Source organism: Scardinius erythrophthalmus (genome assembly GCF_964197995.2).
Source record: "Scardinius erythrophthalmus genome assembly, chromosome: 10".
Lineage (NCBI taxonomy): Eukaryota > Metazoa > Chordata > Actinopteri > Cypriniformes > Leuciscidae > Scardinius > Scardinius erythrophthalmus.
Genome location: NC_138230.1, coordinates 20429849 through 20451471, shown reverse-complemented (window position 1 = coordinate 20451471; position 21623 = coordinate 20429849). Strand labels below are relative to the sequence as shown.

Below are 21623 nucleotides of genomic sequence, written 5' to 3'. Positions count from 1 at the left end.
TGTGATCATACTACTTTTTGATGCAAAGCGAGACGAGACAAATCCTGATATTGTTCATTATCCTGCTATAGTACTCGCAGAGTAAGGCCGGCGACACAGTGGCTGCGTGGCGTGAGCGTGGCGTTTCTGCTGCGTGGCGTTTTCTCTGTCTTTGCACACCAGAAACATGTCTGACGCGGCGCTGCTGCTGCTAGCTAACATATAAGCCTCATTGGTGATATATTCGACATATGAGGAGAGAGTTGTGGAAGGCCTATACTTCATGTTAAACATAAATATATAGCAGCAAACACAACGTCAGCAGTACTTTAATTACATGTATATCTGCATTTGTCAAAACCTAGAAACTTTCAAACATCAAAGTGTAATTTATTAATATACATTTGTGTCAAAATGACATATAAACATCTTTCCCTAATTCTATTTTGCCTGGAAACGCTTCCAACACGCTTGTGTGTCGTGTAAAAAATAGGCGTCGGTTCTATTTCTAGCATGCACGCGTTTTCCGCGCAGCTCGAGCCACACAGGCAGTGTGGAAGCTCTAACCTGTTGACATGGGAGCTGAAATAAAAATGGACACGCCACGCAGCCAGTGTGTCGTCGGCCTAACTCTCTGCTTATTCATTGGCTGCTAGTTTCCATTGCCCAGACAATCACCAGCTCAGAGACATGCTAATGTTGTGGCATTTGTCTGTTTTTGTACAAAGTTTCTTAGACTTGAGATTTGAAATAGAATTTAACTTTCACCAGGTGTGATGCTGCAAGTTTTTAGCAGCATTCATTTGCAGTTTTGGTTAATTACACTGGAAATTACTGGCTTTGAAAAAACTTTCATGTAGAAATTTTGCAAAAAAGTGTCTTTTTTTTTTACAGTGTAGGATAAAAATGCTTGGATTATCTTTTTCCTTTCTTTTTGGTGGTGGTGGTCACACCTGGTTAGGACACTTAAGTTTCTCTATATTTTCCTGAATCTTGCTTTTGTTGTCTGTAGCGACTCTCATTTCTTCCCTTGGATCAAATAGTTATTTCTTCTCCTTATTTAGGATTACATCACTGTTAAAGAGTAATACAAAGTACCTTCCCCATTCTGGCTGTCACTACTCGCACGTTTCTATAAGGCCCATAGTGGGGCAGATGACAGACTCTGATGCGCGACCCTAATAACGGTAGCTGTTGACCGTACACATCAAGAATGCATTCCAGATCATCTAACTTCTTTCAGGAGAGGTGGGTATGTTGACAGACTGAAGGCAGTTGTTCATTTTTTTTTTTTCAGATATAAATTAAACTTACTTTTTGAAAAGTTATGTCTAAAGAGCGAGACTAGAGTCACATCCTGATGTTGCTCATTGTCCTGGTGTGCTATAGTACTCGCAGAGTAACTCTCTGCTTATTCATTGGCTGCTGCTTTCAATTGTCCAGCCAATCACCAGCTCAGATACAATTTTTTTTATTTTATTTTTTTATCCTTGTTACTGTTGCATTTCTTCACTGGTTGATCAAGTGTCATGTGTTATTGCCTCTCTCAAACTACAGATGTTGGTGAAAGCGATCATTAATTGCATCCCCGTGCCGCTCAGGAGGCAGGCTGTAGATGTGTCTTCCCTTCACAGAGTCAACCAGGTATAAACAACTATTACATAGAAATGGAATACCTGTTCACTTTTGAAAAGAATACAGCAGTACAGGGAATTCTTAGTGTTTAATTATGTCACCAGTATCAGATGGTATGATGCTGAATAAGATTAATGTAGTCATTAAAGCGAAACCGTGATGTTATCATAGGTGTAGAGAGAATGTAAAATTTCAATACTTATATTTGTTATAATTTCTTCATTTACAGATGTTAAAGAGAACATAAATGTCCATGGCTTAAAACGCGCTGTGCTGCGAATGTTGTTTAAGTCCCCCTGTAGTTTATGATTTTATCCCTTAAAACTCATCTTTGATCACCAAAATTACATATTAAAACTTTTTTTTCCTTGGAAAAAAAAAGTCTTCATGCCTTGCAACAGCTTGAATTTAAATATACACCTTTAGTATATGTGGTTGTTTGAATATGCAAATTAGCCCCGCCCTCCACTCACACCAGTTCAGAGATCCACTCGTTGACGATCACATATCGAGTGGATCACATGCCCTCAAGCTACAGACTAGTTACAATGCATGTTAAGAAAATGAATTGCTTGTCTTCAGCTGATTCTAATTAGTATGCTCATGATCATACTACTTTTTGATACAAAGCGAGACTAGAGTCACATCCTGATATTGTTCATTGTCCTGGTGTGCTATAGTACTCGCAGAGTAACTCTCTGCTTATTCATTGGCTGCTGCTTTCCATTGCCCAGCCAATCACCAGCTCAGAAACATGCGCAAACATCAGCTTGTTTTTGTAATTGAGCTTGTGGCACCTCATGATGTATAACACCTGTTTTATATTGTCTTAGGTATCATCACATGCCATCAAGAAAGATGACCTGAAAAAAACTTTCTGATGCCCACCTTTTTTTCCAATCTGTTGTTTTCACAAAAACAAAATTTGAATAAACTTATGATTGTCACTGTGCCATTATAGAATGTGATATCAGAAGTCAAGTCACCTTTATTTATATAGTGCTTTTTACAATACAGATTGTTTCAAAGCAGCTTTACAGTGATTCGTTTGTTTCTGCTGTACAGCAGATCTAGAAGAAAATAGCATCATAGTCCAGCTTAAGTTCAGTGATGGTTCATTTTTGTTATAAAAAATATTTATTTAGTTAATTTCTGTACAGTTGCTCTGGAGCTCAGCTCAGTTCTCTTATAATGGTGTCAATGCAGGCAGATTAATAATATGGTTAAATATTAAATGTCCTCAACTAAGCATGCCAAAGGCAACAGTGGCAAGGAACCAAAACTTCATTAGGTGGTGGAATGAAAAAAAAAAAAAAAAAAAAAAAAAAAACCTGGGAGAAACCAGTCTCAGTCGGGGGGCAGTTCTCCTCTAGCCAACGAACAGTGTATGATTATGATTGAGGCAGCATTACAGATCAGAAGTCAGATTGGAACAAGGAAACATGGAATTAGTTTCCATTGTTATGCTGATGACACTCAAATATATATTTCATCACGGCCGGATGAAAACGCTAAATTATCCAAATTGACTGTGTTAAAGATATAAAAGATTGGATGACGCGCAATTTTCTTTAATTAAATCCACACAAGACAGAGGTAATACTTATCGGTTCAAAAAACCGCCCACAAAACCTCTCACAATACAACTTTAACATAGGATGTCCTGTTACTTTATCCTCTACAGTAAAAGACCTGGGTGTTATACTTGACTGCAACCTGTCTTTTGAAAATCATATTTCATATGTTACAAAAACAGCCTTTTTCCACCTTAGAAACATTGCTAAGCTACGTAATATGCTATCTGTTTCTGATGCAGAAAAGTTAGTTCATGCGTTCATGACCTCGAGACTAGATTACTGTAATGCTTTATTAGCTGGTTATTCTGCTTCCTCAATAAACAAGCTACAGTTAGTCCAAAATGCCGCCGTTAGAGTTCTTACTAGATCAAAAAAAATTTGACCATATAACACCAATTTTATCATCACTACATTGGTTACCTATAAAGTTCCATATTAATTACAAGGTATTGCTTCTGACTTATAAAGCCCTAAACGGCTTAGCTCCAGTTTATTTAACGGATCTTCTATCACCCTATAATCCATCGCGCTCTTTAAGATCACTAAATTCGAGGCTTTTGGTCATACCTAGGATATCCAGATCAACCAAGGGAGGGAGATCATTTTCACATTTAGCTCCAAAACTCTGGAATAGTCTTCCTGATACTGTTCGTTGCTCAGACTCGCTCTCCCAGTTTAAAACTAGATTAAAGACGCATCTCTTCAGCCAGGCATTCATATAATATTTTTAATCTTACAGTTAAATCCGGTCTCTAGTTCATAAACGCCAGAGGAGAACTGGCCCCCGACTGAGCCTGGGTTCTCCCAAGGTTTTTTTTTTTTTTTCTCCAGGGATACTTAATTTAATTAATCAATCAACAATACTATTGATGAGCATTACCAAACGTGGATGTTTTACACTAGAAACAAACACTGATGTACTATTTTATTTAATACTGTGAAGCTGCTTTGATACAATCTGTATTGTGAAAAGTGCTATATAAATAAAGTTGACTTGACTTGGATCAGAACATTCAGAAATAAGTAATAATATAACTGAAAAGGTAAAACGGCTATAATTTTAAAACCATAGTGTTTGACAGATGTTTATATGTATATATTTTTGTTTCTATTTAACATTGACACATTTTCCAGGTAAAACAAAAAAACATGATTAAAAAGAAATCTTGGATTACATTAAGTGAACGTAATGTGATATTAAAACCAAATATATAAACTTAAGTTTAAGCATGTTTTCTTAATGCACACCATAACATTTTCAGATTTTGTGTATTTTATGTGAACAGAATTTTTTTTTTTAGTACTTGTTTATTACTTTGATACATCAGACAGGCCAATCATAAGGTAATGAAGTTTTTTCTTTTTGTATTATTCAAGGCCACAATAATAAGGTTTTAGTCACATTTAACATTATCTGCCTGAAAAAAAAAAAAAAAAAATTTTTAAAACATCTGAAAATAAAAAGCAGATTAAATATACAAATTTATATAATGTAGTCTGGTTTTCTGGTCAGTAAATACAATGACCAAAAAAAAAAACCTGAGAAGTCCACATTATTCACAGGTGTATGTGATATATAGCTTACTTTTTTCCAAAACGTGTAATTGAATAAATTGTATAAGAAGGGTTTTGTTATTGACAGAAAATGTTAGCATTTTCTATGTGCTCCACTGTTTTACTTTCTAGCTGTCCAACAATACTTCAAAAATACTTTGGGCTTTTGGGGCTCTATAAACTCAGGAGATGCTGCCTCCTGCTGAAACCTTAACTGCTGTTGGACAGTGTCACTTTAAAAGGTGTCTATACACTGTTCAGTCTCATATTTTTTAATATTTACTTAATTTTATTTTTTGTAAAATTATTTCTCATCCAATTTTTTAGGAGGCACTGCCTTCATTGGGAATGCGGCTGATACATACCGTTAGATGCTTTGTTCCCGTGACTGTATTCAAACTAAATATGAATGTCAAAACGATGGGTGTGTTTGACTTCACGCAGCTTTGCGCAGACCGATCGGTGTATGGCATCAAAGTACCGCGAGAGCAATTAGAGGGCAGGGGGCTTCAAATGCTTTTGAATGACTCTCGCGGTACTTTGATATCGTACACCGTTTGGTCTGCGCAAAGCTGCGTGAAGTCATCGTTTTGACATCCATATTCATAACGCACCTTTTGACTTAATGCGGAGACTGATTCGTGTCTGCTTTGAAGCAGTGCACATTGGTAAGAATTTGTTTTCTATTTTTTCCCCCATTGAATACTTTCTGAAGTTTTTTTTCTTTTTTCTTCAAACAATAGTAGAGTCAAGGGGGTCAAAATGAAAAAAAGTAGTAATAAAGTCAGTCCACAAAAAGACCTGTAGAAGAGTTTTTACATTGTGAAATTTAACTGATAGAATTGTAAGATGAAGTAAATATGTGTGTATATATATATATATATATATATATATATATATATATATATATATATATATATATATATATATAAAATCTGAATGAATTTGTCAACTATAAACATGCATATCCTACAGCTTTTTCACATAGCTACAATGCCAACAAAAGATGGGGCACAGTTTCCAGTAGGAAAGAACAAAAAGAGCAGCTCACATCAGTGTCCTTAAATATACAAAGAAAGTATTTAACATGACAAAGTATTATCTTGAAAGAAATTTCTATCATCTTATTTGTAACAAATATAAAGGGGGAGAGCAAGGGAGTGTTGTAGCACTGTCAGTTTAACAAGTTAGAACAGAGCTATGGTGATGTCATCAATATCATACACTCCCATCACCTTTTTGAGCTCACAGGAGAAGTGACTGTGAGCAATATTGAAGATTTTATGCACACACACAAAAACAAACAAACAAAAAAAAAACTTTTCAGGAAGAGAAGTAAATCGTCAGGATTATATTTTGCTTAGCATCCATTTCATTATAGATACAATTATTTGACTTGCATAACCTAAAGTAGTGGTTTCTCTAGTTTAATTTGATGCTTTGCATACATGCAAAAAGATTTAGCTAGGTTTTGGCTGTTTGGGTTGGGAATAGTTGTAATAGTTAATTAAAAATGTTACAACCAACCCGTTATGATGATTCTAATCCAGTCCAGTTATTAATCACATCCTGTTAAGGATTCATGTGGTAAATATGTTTTCATTGTAGTTTATGTGCAAGTCTCTTATCATTTGCCTCAATTGAACACTTTTTTTTTTTTTTTTATGTGATGCTGCAAAACACTCAAGGCAGTTGTTTTGTGCAAAATTTAAAGTCCTAAAAGAAATAAAATATAATTTTTTTGTCACTTTAAATTAACTTTATTCAAAAGTGATTTTTCTTTGTTCTTCAATAAAGTTGTTGCATAAATTAGATAGTGTTCATCTTATTTCAGCAAATCACCTCGTTACATCTATCCAGGCTAGTGTTACACCCCACCCTAGTTGTGGGGTAGCTTGTAACAACGGAAATCTTTGAATTTGACATTAACTCACATAATCTGAGATTGTGTAGTACACATCCAAGTGAGTTTTATTTGTAGTACACAAATGTAGCTACCGTGTATTAAAGTTTGAGAGATTCATCACAAATTACTCGGATGCTCAAACAAACATTGTTACTACCATCCCCGTTCTTACCTAGGATATTACAACAAAATATTCTCCCAATTAAGATCACCAACATACTTGGTCCAGTAATAGTGTACGGTTTGGTGGCCATCTCTTTTCAAAACAGCTTTGTTATAATTTTAACTTGTAAAAATATTACAACACACAGTCTTGACTGGGTAAAAGTAAGTCAGGGAAATAGATTACACCTGTACACAGAGAAACAACACCAGAATGAATGGCACAAATTTGCAGGGGGGGTCAGAAAAATTTAAGATCCCCTTAAATCATGGGATCCATGTCAATTGAACAACTGACAAACCCAAAACCATTCCTTTATCACACTCTAAAAAAAAGTTACATTTATCTGCGGAAAAAATTATGCTTGTACATCTGCTTCCATACCAACAAATCTTGACCATGAAAGGCACAAACTTTTACAGTTGTATCTATTTTATAGTCACACATTAACCAGAAACCAGTCAGAAAAAAAAGTCTTAAGTCGTTTAAAGTCTTTCATTGAGCCTTTTAACCAATTAATTTGATGTAATTAAATGTATTATTTGAGTGGATTTTTTTTATATATATAATTGGTCAATACGTGGCAGTATTTTTATCTAGATGTATGGAGGAAGCAACAAATGTCAGTCTTGAAATGCCTTCAGCTTTGGTCGGAAGACAACGACTTTTGAGAAACAACCAGAGATTACTTTTATTTATTTATTAATTAACAGTCAAAGAAACTATTGTATTCTGGAAATAATAACTACAAAATAGTTAACAGGGTTTCATCAACGGGAATACCATCAATGGATAAAATAAGTACAGTCCTTTAAAGCAAATATATCTCATTTTTTAATGTGAAAGAATAGGCCTAAAGCCTTAGAAAACAACTGAATTATTTCAATTGCATGCTGAATGAACTTAATCATTAATTTTAAGAAACAGGGCGGTGTCATCTGAGCTGGTTAATCAAAATGCTTTCTACCAGCAAAATTGACTCATGTCAACTTGCTGTCTTTATTAAAATGGCAAAAGACTTGAGCAACAACAACAAAAAAAAAAGATAGAAACTTATTCAGGTTTACAGTGTATATAAACTTCAAACCTTTCACTTGCACTGATATAGCAAGATGTTTTCTTTCAGTTGTCCTCTTTTATGGACAACTTTACTAGCTGTGTAATTGTGGTTATATTTTTCAAAATTTTCAATCTCTTAATCTTTGGCAGAAAAGAGAAGTGAAACAGTTTGTTTTTACGTCATGTGATTGGCTGTTCGCTACTGATGTCACACTTTCATGTGACCACAGTTATTCATCAAGTCAGGATCAAAGGCTTGAGGTGACAAAGTTGATGGTCAGTGTCATGGTACCAAGAAAGCCTGATTGGACTGGTTTGGTTTTGTCAAATTGAAATGAATCCTGTAACCCTGAGTTTGTTCAACTACCTTCCTGGTATGGGCCCTTGAAAAAGTTAATTACGTGGTGCTTCTCGAAACTCAAATTGATGCTTCCTCACTCCTTCAGCCTGTAACCCGGTAACTGATCAAAGAAAGCCATCTTGAAGGACATCTCAATTCTCGAATTGTACCGTGAAGACGATGAGTGAGGAAGCTTCGAGTCTACATTCTACAGAGTTACAGGCTGATGAGTTTGATCAAGGTTGGAACTAAATTGTGCAGGAAAGTGAACCTTAAGGGTCGGAATTAAGAACCCCTGAATTAGTAGAAAAAACAAAAAAACATACAGGTTTAGAACAACATGAGGGTGAGTAAATAATGAAATAACTTTTTTTTTAAATGTGAACTATCACTTTAACTGCTCAGTTCCATTGTGAGTGACCAGTTCATCTGTTGTTTATTTCAGCGCCATTTATTATAATACTCTCATAATGTGTGTCCATTCTAAGGATCTAAGCAGATTAGACAGTTAAGGATGAATATGTAAAATTAACATATGAGAACAACTGGATAGTTGCAGACTACAGCAAACCAGTTCTAACTGGGCTATAAAACATATCTGCTTAGTTAACTTAATGAAAATACTGTCATCATTTACTCACCCTCAAGTTGTTTCAAACCTGTAGGAATTTCTTTCTTCTGCTGAATACAAAAGAAGATATTTTGAAGAATGTCAGTAACCAAACAGTTGATGGATCCCATTAACTTCCATAGTATTTTTTTCCTATTATTGAAGTCAATGGGGTCCATCAACTGTCTGGTTACCGACATTCTTCAAAATATCTGTGTTCAGCAGAAGAAAGAAATTCATACAGGTTTGAAACAACTTGAGGGTGAGTAAATGATGACAGAATAAAAAATGTTTAAGTGAACTATTCCTTTGACTGTATAAGAAAAGATGTAAACAAAGTAAACGAGAATCTGATTATGCAGAGATTGTACTAGAGTGCCTTAATAGTTGGATTTCTTGTTAATGAGAAGGCAGTGGGAGGACAGTGCTCCCCCGAGTTTGGAGGCTTCACTGCAGGCTGTGGGCAGTAGGGTGTAGTCTGTCAAACGCTGGAAGGCCTGAAACAGAGAATGATAAGTAAATATGTAGCATCTGGACTAATCAGACAAAATTAAAAATTACTATCACACAAATTATTCATTATATTGAACGAATAATCCAGCAAACTCACTCCCCTAACAAAGGTCTCTGACCCATCCCCCGAAAACTGCAACTATTATGGAGTCAATATAATGCCGCATAGTTTTGCAATAACTCAAAGATAGCCAAGGATCACTTGTGGAGAGCTTCAAAAAGACCTGCAGATAGCAGGTACTGTTGTCTCAAAGAAAACAGTAAGTAATGCACTCCACCGCCATGGCCTATATGCACGTTCGCCACGCAAGACTCCATTACTGAAAAAAAAGCATGTTGAAGCTCATTTAAAGTTTGCTGCACAACATTTGGAAAAGCCAGTGAAATACTGGGAGAATATAGTGTGGTCCCATGAGAGCAAAATTGAACTGTTTGGATGCCATAATACACACCATATTTGGAGGAGAAATGGCAGTGCACATTACCCTAAAAACACCCTACAACTTGGTGTTGGCTCTTGGACAACTCTTCTGATTATTCTTTTCACTCCTCTATCAGAAATCTTGCGAGGAGCACTGGTCGAGGCAAATTTATGGTGAAATTATTGTCTTTCCACTTCCGTATTATGGCCCCAAAAGTGCTCACTGGACCATTCAGAAGCTTAGAATGGCGCCTATAACCAATGCCATCATTATGTTTTGCAACAATTAGGTTGCGAAGGTCTTGAGACAGCTCTTCGCTTTTACCCATCATGAGATGTGTCTTGTGTGACACCTTGGCAATGAGACCTTTTTGTAGGCCATCATTTGGGACTGAACCAGCTGTTATTAATTTCCACTGACAGGGGGCTGGATTGCTTTTTAATTACTGTAAGTTTTCAGCAGTTGTCTTGGCTTTCAATGCCTTTTTGCGCCTCCCTTTCTTCATGTGTTCAATACTTTTTCCCTGTGTCATTTCACATTATTACACATAACTTAATTTCTGAACTTATTTTTGTTTGTTTCTTTGTATGTACGGCTTACTTGGGTTGTTACCAACATCTGGTGAAAATTTCATGTCAATAGCACCTTTGGAAATATATTTACTGAGAAAAATGATGACGTGTTCAATACTTATTTCCCCCGCTGTATATAGCGCTTTTAACAATATAGATCGTTTCAAAGCAGCTTTACAGTCATAATAATAAATTACAGTAACAGAGATTGTTTTGGCTTTACAGCAGCTCTAGAATAAAGTTATTGTTGTCCAGCTAAAGTTAGTTTTGATAGATTGATTCACTTCCGTTGCAAAGATCATTAGTTATTAACTTAGGGGCCCCTAACACGACACTGTTCTAACGCGAGAACGCAAACCCTGAAATAGATTCAAAGATGTAAGCCTTAAAAAAATGTAGAAAAAAAGGTCATCTCTGTGCATACCTCAAAAACGCAAACCCGTGAAAACGCTGATGGCGTGCAAATGCACATCACGTGTTTAGTCTATAGGTATGCGCGTTTGAATATATATGTGCACAGGCGTGTAGTCCTTACAAACCAACCCTCAACAAACTACTTGTCTGGCCTTAAAAATTGATAATAAAGAATTATTTATCGCTTCCATGAAGCCACGTGAACCGCAATTATCCCGACAACGTTTTATCTGTACAGAGGTAAAACACTTCAGGACTGCGTTGTCGTTTTGTCCAGGCGCAGGTCCTTCATCAGATCTGGATATGGCCTGGATCCGGCGGACTGCGGTAAACCTCAGGAGGATAAACAGAGAGACTAATATTAGCGTAGATACCATCCTTCTTATGATGTAACAAGTACATCAGGATTTATGGGAAGTGTTCCCGGTTCCGGCTGACCTAATCTATGCAGCCTAACATTGAATTATAGAAGTCTATTATGTGTTGTGTAGGTCAAAGAGATGTGTTTTTAATCTAGATTGACAGTATGTGTCTGCTTCCCGGACAATGTTAGGAAGACCGTTCCAAAGTTTTGGGGCTAAATAGGAAAAGGATCTACAGCCAGCAGTCGATTTTGATATTCTAGGTATTATCAACTGGCCTGAATTTTGAGATCACAATAAACGTGAAGGACTATAATGCGTTAAGAGCTTGCTCAAGTACTGCGGAGCTAAACCATTAGTGCTTTGTAAGTGATCAGCAATATTTTAAAATTGATACGATGTTTAACAGGGAGCCAATTCAGTGTTGACAGAACCTGGCTAATAGTCATACTTCTTGGTTCTAGTAAAAACTCTAGCTGCTGCGTTTTGGACCAGCTGTAGTTTGTTTATTAAGCATGCAGGGCAACCAACCATAATAGCATTACAATAATCTAGCCTTGATGTCATGAACGCATTAACTAATTGTTCCGCACTTGTCATTGAGAGCATATGACGTAATTTAGATATATTTTTAAGATGGAAAAATGCGGTTTTACAGATACTAGACTTTCAAATTTCGAAAGATTGGTATCAAAGAGCACACCCAGGTTCCTAACCGATGACAAAGACTTGACAGAGCAGCCATCAAGTGTTAGACAGTATTCTAGGTTGTTACGTGAGTAAGTTTTTTTGTCCAATAATTAGAATCTCTGTTTTTTTCAGAATTAAGTAGTAGGAAATTACTAGTCATCCATTTTTTTATATCAGCTATGCATTCCGTTAATTTTGTGAATTGGTAAGTTTCGTCAGGGCGTGAAGAAATATAGAGCTGAGTATCATCAGCATAACAGTGAAAACTAATGCCATGCTTCCTAATGATATATCCTAAGGGTAGCATGTACAGAGTGAACAGCAACGGTCCTAATACTGAGCCTTGTGGTACGCCATACTGAACTTGTGATCGATGAGACATCTCTTCATTTACTGCTACAAACTGATAACAAACAGATAAGTATGATTTAAAACATGCTAATGCAATTCCACTAATGCCAACATAATTTTCGAGTCTATTTAAAAGAATGTTGTGGTCGATAGTATCAAATGCAGCACTAAGATCGAGTAACACTAATAGAGAGACACAACCACGATCGGATGATAAGAGCAAATCATTTGTGACTCTGATGAGAGCTGTCTCAGTACAATGGTACGGTCTTAATCCTGACTGGAAATCCTCGCAGATACCATTTCTTTTAATGGTAAAATAATTTCTAAAAAGGAACATAGTTGTGAGGATACTGCCTTTTCTAGTATCTTTGACAGAAAAGGTAGAATAGAGATCGGCCTGTAATTGACTAATTCTGTAGGATCAAGTTGAGGTTTTTTTTTAACAAGCGGTTTAATCATAACCAGCTTAAAAGTTTTTAGTACGTATTCTAATGACAAAGATGAATTAATGATATTAAGAAGAGGATCTATGACCTCTGGAAGTATCTCTTTCAATAGCTTAGTCAGGTATAGGGTCTAACATACATGTTGTCGATTTAGATGATTTAACAAGTTTAGAAAATTCTTCCTCTCCTATAGCAATGAATAAATCTAATTTTTTCTCAAGGAGACTACAATGCACTGCCTGATGCGATACTGTAGTAGACGGTTGCATAGTTATAATTTTCTCCCTTATATTATCAATCTTGTAAGTAAAGAAGTTCATAAAGTCATTACTGCTGTGCTGCTTGGAAACGTCTGGGGTTGAAGCTTTATTTTTCGTTAATTTAGCCACTGTTTCAAATAAATACTAGGGCTTTGTTTATTTTCTTTTAATAGGGTTGAAAAATAAGCAGATCTAGCAGCTTTTAAGGCCTCTCTGTATGCAATTGTGCTCTCTTTCCATGAAATACAAAAAAAGTTTTGTTTTCTTCCAGTTGCGCTGCTTTGACTGCTCTCTTAAGGGCTGGACTATTTTCTTAATCTTCTTTATGCGCAAAGGAGCAACTGTGTCTAAAGTGCTGGAAAAGAGAAAGTCAAAAGTTTCTGTCACAATGTTGAGTGCTTCTAAGCTATCTGGGATGCTGAGGAGATGAAACTGATCAGGAATATTATTAGTCGGCTTTGCAACCTTGGCTAGATGGTATACACAAGACTAGATAATGATCTGAGATGTCATCGCTCTGCTGTAGAATTTCAACGAGATCAACATTGATTCCATGTGTTGATTCCATGTGATAATATTAGTTCTAGAGTATGATTATGACAATGAGTAGGTCCTGACACATGTTTTCTAACTCCAATAGAGTTCAAAATGTATTTAAATGCCAATTCCAATGCATCTTTTTTGTTATCTACATGTATATTCAAATCACCAACAATTACGATTTTCTTCGCTCTCTTTTTCGAAGAGAAAACTCTTCGCTTCCTTTCCAAATAAGGACACAGTCATCAATGTATCTTGCCCAGTACTTAATGCAGTGACCAAACTGATTGTTGTTGTAAATGAAGTCCAATTTTAATTTACCCATAAAGTGATTTGCATAGCTTGGTGCTAAGGGAGTGCCCATAGCAGTGCCTTGTATTTGAAGGTAGTGATCTTTTTCAAATAAAAAAAAATATTTTTAGTTAATATAAATTTAGTCAAGTCTAAAATAAATTGTGTGGGTAATGTAGAATTCTGTAGAAAAAAAAATCCAAAGATTCCAAACCTTGTGGAAAATGTGGAATCGAAGTGTATAGAGATGATACATCCAATGTTACTAACCAATCTTGGTCACCTTAATTCGAATGCAATTGTAATTTATTTAAAAAATCTGTAGTCTCTATTAGGTGGGAAGGTAATTGTTTTACCAATTTGTTGTATATGAGAGTCTATAAATTCTGATAACTTTTCAGTGAGTGAGCCAATACCAGAAACTATGGGTCTAGGAGGATCTATGGTAGATTTACGTATTTTTGGTAATGCATTATGTATTTTTGGTATTGGGACAACTGGATGACGATTAGTTAGACATTTGAATTCTGGCAATGTTTATATATGGTATCTTTTCCTGATGTGTAATTGTTCCCAACATTGTTTTTAATCATTATTTACTGTTCTGGGTGGACTTAAACTGGAGTCTGTGGACTAATTATTTGATTGTTTACCTGCAGCTTTTTCCCTTTTACTTTAACTGTTTCTTCTATTACCTCTTACCTGCCAGCAGACAAAACTGTCAGCTGATGCAAATGCTAGACTTAAGATTTTAATTTACTCAGTAATTCACTAACATTTAGACATTGGGGCATTCAAAACATTCAGAAGAATTTCAATGGATGCAGGACTTAAATATTACACTGATATTCACCAGTCAACTATATTCACAATATTCAACAATATTCTCAAGCAACTACAATATTTACCAGTCCCAAGGATGTATTATTATGATCATGATCCTGCTATGCACAGCAGCAAATTTATATAAAATGTGCAATCACTGTCAATTACCACATTTTCTGATTCAATTCCACATTAAAATACGGTTGTCAATCCAGAAACTTTGCAGTGTGAAGGGAGTAGCATGCAAAATATTCTTATTCAAATTGTGAATAGATTACAAACAGAACATGAGCAAAGAACGCTCCCTTTATAATTGACTGAAGCTGTCAATGTCATCAGTGTGAACGAATTGAGTGGATGCGCCACTAACTAACCTAAACAGCTCTGATTGGCTACATTGTTCATGTGCTCAGACATGTCTGTGATTGACCTGCAATGCTTAAAGCTGCAAAAGCTTGCACAAATACGCACAGTAGCATTTGAAAGCAGCACCTATCTGATGTCAGTCATGAGACAAAAAAGGTGAATGAAACTGGCGTAATGCTTTTATAAACAAAACTTTTAACATTATCGCAACATTGTTTATCGCAACATAAACAATATTCCATAATATTTTACATCAGCAAAGATATTGCGATATAATCTATGTATCAACCAGCCCTAAGTGTAATGTACAGCAAATGAGACAAAAATGTACTACACATAGTATATAACATCAAAGCTGCAATAAAGAGTTCTGGCACTGTTGGTACCAGGAATATTTCATTATTTCAATATTTAATTTGTGGCAAACATCACTGGAACACATTCAATGGTTGTTTGTCTATCTACCTCAGATCTACATCAGCAGTACCTACAGTGGATGTCTCAGCTGAAGGCCCTGACATTTCATAATCTGTCCTCAATCGATTATTGTTGTTTCCTCACTGAGTAGCCCCAAATGCTTTTGCTCTGAATCAAAGATGTAGGAAAGTGCAGAGTTACACTAAAATTTTATCAAAATATTTAGAATAATGGTTTTATTTTTCCTATTAATCACAAAGACCAACTTGACATAAATCTGTAGTGATGGATGCAAAAATGACCTAAAAAAGTTTGTTGGGTTATTTTAGTCTTAAAAAACTGCTGATCAATCAGGATTGTATTGTTGATTATTCTCTGATGTAAATGCTTTTACTGTACATCCTCTTTCACTCACAGGAATACTGTTGGGACACTCTTCAGCTGTGGGATGCAGGAGGTAGTCCACTTTTGCAGGACCTCTGATGTATACACAGTTAGCAGCAACCTCCTCAGGTACTGACAAGATCTCATAGTGATGGTCAGTCAGCTGCTCCATCACCTGTAACACAAAAACACAATACTTGTGCCCAAGTACTTTTGGCACATCCTTGTTGATAATGTGATTATCTCCTCAGAAAAAAAGTGCATACATCTATATACATTAATGTAGAGCTCATGTTTTGTATTTTACTTGCACACACTCACTCTGAGTGTTTTTTTGGCCCCGTCGCTGTTACTGATGATGATGGTATTGGGGCCACCCATGGAGCAGATGCTCTTCAGACGAGAGCCTCCAAACACGGGCACAGTGGACACAGCAAAGTCCTGAATACACAGCACCAAGCAACATCAAACAATTGTTATTTTCTTTTTGCTGGTAATTGCACAGGATTTTACAGTGATATCAAACGATAAATAAATAAATAAGCACATTGTGATTATTTGACAAAACAAGAAGGACAAAAGCAAGAATTCAGTTCAAACCCATTGATAAATGTAATTAGGGGATCAAGCGTGTAGCGCTGAAACCCTATTGTTATTGTTAATTTTCCCATGATGCAGCATTCTCTATCTAAAACTGATCGGGCAGACCGAACCGTAAGTCGTAGAGACTTGAAACTTTGAGGGCTGGTAGTACTCACACCGCCTACAACGTCAGCAAGGCCCACCCCGATCGTTACAGCGGTCAAAAGTACGAAATGGCTCATAACTCCTAAACAGTCAAGTGTTTTATGTCGCTGGAATCCTTGGCTCAAGGCGGACAAAATGCATACCTCGGATTTGTTCGTCACCCGGGAAAATTTTCGGGTATTTGGGGTTTTTCCAAAAACCTACTTTTGTGAACTAGTCCTAGGTTTTTGGCCCGACCGGAACCAAACCAGTGCAGCAAGATTCTCTGGAGTCTGATTGTCAATGGTTATATAAAAAAAAAAGTGAAAATTTCGGTTCACAGTCCCTAAGGGCTGCCAAAACGTTCGAGGTGGGAGGAGACCCTTTTACTAAATTGGCTATAACTTGTGAACGGAACGAGATATTTTCACCAAACTCAGTACACCTATGTAAGAGCTCATTCTTTGGTCGCGTGAAAAAGGACACGGCGACTAGCCACTTGGTGGCGCTATAATCGTTAAAAAGGTGTCAAAATTATGTATTTCTATGGCAAATCCCATGAAATGGCTGAAAGCGGCCCTCTTCCTGCCTGATTTGCATACAACCACACAAAATCGGGTGTGCGTATGCGTCACATGATCCTAAAGAAGCTTGGCAACTTTTATGGACGTCGGGCCATTGGTGGCGCTTTAACTGTTATAAAGTTGAAAAATGCTCCATATTATCCTATGCAAAATGACATTTAAATGACTGAAAAATGGTCTGCTCTATGCAGAAATTCACCAAATTAGCTGAGCAAGTGCGCCATATTATTCTAAAGAAGCGTGCAAACTTTTACGGAGATCAGACCATCAGTAGAGGTATTACAGTTTAAAAGGTAAAAAAAAAAAAAATAACACCACATTTCCATGATAAATGAGCGCGTTTTAAATTATTAGCTTCAATATTTCTCAGGGAAAGGAGTTTCCCCACTGCGTATTAGCTATGCAATACAAAGTGACCGTTCTCGAAAGGGAACTTATCCCGTGCAAATTGGCCATTAATATTACAGACGTCCTGTGGTAAAATTACATTACTCCATCTACCCTTGTAAAGTTAATCCTGTCCGAATAGGGCTTTAGTCTATATTAAGTATTATTGTTTAAGCCTTTCATTCTTTTGTGAATGTGTTTTAGCATATTCTCCATCATGGATATTTTATGGTGTCAGGCTGTCAGCCCTACATTTCGGGTTGGCCAAGACCTTAACAGCATAGTTGGCATGAAGGTTTTAAAATGCTTGAACCCCGCTAATTGCTGCTTGCAGCTATATTTCATTATTAAAATCTGTCTGTATTTGTTATCTACAATGTTAATGTGCATGATTCTTACATATACATTTTTCTAATTAGCCAATGCAAACAGAATCGATTCAACCAAAACGCACCACTCACCTTGAAGGTGTCGGCCAGGACTTCTGCCCCTCTGTGATTGGTGTGTTTCGAAATGCCCACAAAGAACTCTTTTCCAGTAAAGAAGACATCACTTCCTTCTAGAGTGGCTCCACCAGACCCCCCCTCCTCATCACCCATCTCCACCACTGTCAGGTTCAGTTCATTTAGGACTCGCCGCACGGCCTCTGCCTAAAGAAAGTTTACACACGTATGATCATGTAACATCTACATCTACAACAGCCATGTGTCTGCCCCTTACCTCAAGGTGTCTCTGCTGTTTGAAGGGTCGTGTGATGAGTGCCGTGTCGCCTTGGATCACAGCAATGTCTTCGATCCGCCAGCTCTCAGGCAGCTCAGAGTCTGCTGGAATTTCAATCAACTGCAGCCCCACCTTTTGCCTCAGTGCGCCTGTCAGCACCCCCATTTGACGCTGGGCCTTGGCGAGGTCTGTCTGAAACCCTTCTCCACCCTCTGCCAACTTCCCAAAGGACTCTGGGATACATCTGACGACAGCATGAGTGAAGCAGCCGTACGGATAAATATTGGCCATGACAGTGTGTGTATGAGGTATGCTTGTATGACAGGTGTCTGGTGAATGTTTATGAGCTTGACTGTTTATGGGTGTATGTACGTGTCTCTGTGGGTGACTGATTCACAAACTGAGCAAGTTCAAGTCTATGAAGGACAGTCTTTGAGTGAAAGCTATTGAAAGCTCCTAACAACAACAACTGGATCAGCAAATCATTCTTGACATCTCTGAATCCCCTGGGTAGAAAGCTCAAGAAGTGTGTTTGTCCCTTTAATACTGCCTGTGGTGGAGAGAGAGAAAAATTATACTGTAAAGAGCCATCAACCAAACTGTCTAATCTGTATATCTGAGAGTATGGCATTGGCTTGTTTGAGTCCACTTTAAAGTCCATCTAGCCTAGTCATAGTGCGGTCTCTAGAACAGGTTTTTGAGAAGCACTGTCATTTTATATCAGTCCACATTAGTTTCCTGTAACCATTCATTGCTGAACTGAACAATTAACCTCACTGTATCTGTTCCAAATCTTTAAAGGTCTTGTCAGTGGATAACGCACATTTTCAAATGCTTTGAACTTGGGAGTAAACATTATGGTGCATTACAGTGCCAGAACTTACACACGTGTGTGTATGCATAACTTATAGAAATAAAAAGCAGCAAAAAATATTCTGTAGCATGTTTTCCAAAACAGTAAAACCATGGTATTGTTTCAGTTAACGTTACCATGCCCAAGTGCTAAAGTGTAGTCCACAACTAAAGAAAACAATCAAAATATAAAAGGTATTCTAAACAAAGACAATAATACCGGTTACCTTGTGCATCTATTTAAATTATCTTACGAATGGATCGATGGCTGTTTTGGTGTAAGCCAGGGCACATTCAACATTATCATACTGTCCCGGTCTTTACAAACAAACAGCACACACATTGTTGCAAACATTAACAAAAATTAAATTAAAAACAGACGAAAGACAGTCAGTTAATGATAAATTCATTCCACTTTAGATGGCTTTCCAGAAAAGATTCAATGAAATGTATTTGTAAAGTCACCGTTGATACACAAAACGGTTCAAGTTTGCGGTTCCACAGTTTGTTCAACAGTGTCTTGGCTGCCAAAGTTGACGCCCTGATGAATTACGACAAATCGTAAAACAAATTATCCTACCTTGTGATACGATTAAACACGTTAACTCAGTTTCCTCTCAGCATAAAGCGCTAAATTGTTTTGATCGACTCGAACTCGGCCATACACAAACACCATACCGTTCACTTAACGTTCACTATTTCCCTTCCCCCTCAATCCATCCATCCTGGAATCCTTTTTCTCCTGCGTGACTATAAGGGGAATTTACTAAATAATGACTTAAACAGGAAATACATACCCGATAACCTAGGGGAGCGAAATGCCTACCTCTGAGACAAAGACTCTTTAAATTTGCCTAACTTTGATCCGCATGAAAAACATGTTTCAGTATTTTCCACTTACCCGTCCGGTTGTTTACAGTGCCACACCTCCAATGCTCCCTATTTCCTCATTTCCAGCGTGTAACTAGACTAAACATTCTTTTTTCTTTCTTTTTTTGTTTAATGGGGGAAAAAAAATGTATAAGAACTCATCCAGACTAAACAATGTGTTCAGTGAATTTTGAGCTATGGCAACCAGCCCTAGGTTTGTTATGTTAACTTCAGCTGTTCGCTAATCCACTCTTTTAATATGTAGGTCGGGACTCAAGCTCAGCTGTGACCTCTGTCTCATCAAATAACAGATTATTTGTGAAATGTAGGTCTACATGTCATAGATTTGTTGTTTTCCTATTATGGGGACATGTTTCCCAGGATTTTGTGAGAATGTACATTCACCATGTGGTAGGCTAGGGGGTCGGATCCCCGGTACGAAACTTCTGATTTATTTGTGATTACATACATGTGTAAATAGGCATATTTTTGTTGAAATATAGACCTGGAAACCAGATAAATTTTTATCCTGGCTGATAGTCAGAATTAGGCTAAGTCAAAAGTACGGTTCTAAAGTGTACAGAAATTTTAGGTTGAGTAAACATCACACTCAAACACATAAATTGTGTTTTACGCATTGGTGTGTAGGCTAATGCATCATCTGTTTAGTCGTACGAGAGCCTTTTTGATGTTGTTGTTCTGGAGCAGTTTAAAAACATACTGCCAAGCCAGCACAAGTCTGCAAGATGTCTGTTAAAGATCACTTTATCTGGGAGCATCTGCTGTTTACTAGCATTTGATAGATGTCTATAAGATGTCAATTTTACATACATTCTAAATCATAAACAGAAAGACATTTTCTGAACGTCTATTTGACATCTGACAGGAAATGTCCTATAGCCTAGACGTATTGCAGATGAAAAAATATGTCTTCCAGATGTAAACACGCACATCAAATAGATGTCTCTGTGATGCTATCGTGTGTTATCAGGGATATTGCTGAGTGAAACGTGTTCACTGTGGCTGTGGCTATGGTTTTAGCAGATGAATATGAGTAAATACACAAAACATGTTTCAATGCAGGTCACTCTATCATATCAATTTCAATCATAAAGGCACTGTTACATCTGTCAGCTGCAGGTGCCATCATGTGCCAACTGATGGCAGTCTAGTCCCTCACCGTTTCCATAGACTCTGTTATTCCTGGACTTAATTTCCCAGAATCCTCTGCTCATTATTAGTTTATCTGTTTCAGCTGTGTCTTGATTCATTTGATCATCACCATGTCTATTTATGCCCTTTGCCTTCATTCAGATGGAAGTCTTGTTTGGTTTTTGCTCTGTCAGTTTTGAGCAGTTCCTGGTTTCTTTAGATTTATCTTTTCCCCTTGTTTTGGATTTCTTGTCCCTTCCTACCTTTGTGGATTGTATTTCGGACTGTTTACATGTGCTTGACCCTCTGCCTGGTATGGACCATGACCATGGATTACATTTGTTAATAAACTGGTTTGGATTTTCACTCTGTCTGCTGAATGCTGTCTCACCACCACAACCAAATCATTACAGAAGACTTCATCATCATGGATCCAGCAGTTGACTTAACTTAATCCTTGAGAAACGGGTTAAGTCCGTGACTGAAAAAGTCTATGAGAGCACAGTCCGGTAGATCAGAAGTATTTGCAATGTCAAGGAAAATGTGTACATGTTCTTCGAGTGTGCGGTTACCTTGACGCATATGGACTAATTCAACTGCTGGATCCATGATGATGAAGTCTTCTGTGATGATTTGGTTGTGGTGGTGAGACA

At 37.0% G+C, this 21623-nt stretch overlaps 2 protein-coding genes across 23 annotated transcripts in view; one reads left to right on the top strand and one right to left on the bottom strand.

Annotated features, from left to right (window-relative positions):
- Nucleotides 1-21623, top strand: part of LOC308697658 (uncharacterized protein) — a 79847-nt gene that overhangs the window by 18933 nt on the left and 39291 nt on the right. For 3 of the 20 annotated variants that reach the window (XR_014030979.1, XR_014030980.1, XR_014030983.1), the window contains 2 exons: nucleotides 1537-1623; nucleotides 2448-2916. Coding sequence is in view for 6 of the 20 variants with exons in the window: in XM_081377051.1 (XP_081233177.1) it covers nucleotides 15778-15808 (31 nt within the window). In the remaining 14 variants the exon portion in view is untranslated. Of the gene's footprint in view, nucleotides 1-1043; nucleotides 1228-1536; nucleotides 1624-2447; nucleotides 3561-4134; nucleotides 4613-15712; nucleotides 15809-16067; nucleotides 16137-17795; nucleotides 17925-21623 lie in introns of those variants that run through there. The other 17 variants (XR_014030974.1, XR_014030975.1, XR_014030981.1 and 14 more) reach the window with 11 other exon arrangements.
- ddah2 (DDAH family member 2, ADMA-independent) lies at nucleotides 7484-20127 on the bottom strand. Of its 3 annotated transcripts, none has more exons than XM_081377041.1 (6): nucleotides 19850-20127; nucleotides 18097-18646; nucleotides 17838-18026; nucleotides 16001-16120; nucleotides 15711-15854; nucleotides 7484-9320 (listed from the first exon to the last, which is right to left on the bottom strand). In XM_081377041.1, exons 2-6 carry the CDS (start codon nucleotides 18385-18387, stop codon nucleotides 9204-9206), a joined length of 861 nt encoding a protein of 286 aa, XP_081233167.1. In that variant the 5' UTR covers nucleotides 18388-18646; nucleotides 19850-20127; the 3' UTR covers nucleotides 7484-9203. The 3 variants fall into 3 exon arrangements, with proteins under 3 accessions (XP_081233167.1, XP_081233168.1, XP_081233166.1); XM_081377042.1 differs by having other exon boundaries at nucleotides 7488-9320; nucleotides 19746-19851; XM_081377040.1 differs by lacking the exon at nucleotides 19850-20127 and adding an exon at nucleotides 19529-19692 and having other exon boundaries at nucleotides 7488-9320.

Bases quoted from the DNA above. Each gene is read 5' to 3' on its own strand.
- ddah2 (XM_081377041.1), bottom strand. From the start codon at position 18,387: ATGGCCAATATTTATCCGTACGGCTGCTTCACTCATGCTGTCGTCAGA. The intron at 15,855-16,000 runs GTGAGTGTGTGC...TTTGTGTTACAG, and splicing joins GGGCCAAAAAAACACTCAGA to GTGATGGAGCAGCTGACTGA. The intron at 9,321-15,710 runs GTGAGTGAAAGA...TCTCTGTTTCAG, and splicing joins AGTGTCCCAACAGTATTCCT to GCCTTCCAGCGTTTGACAGA.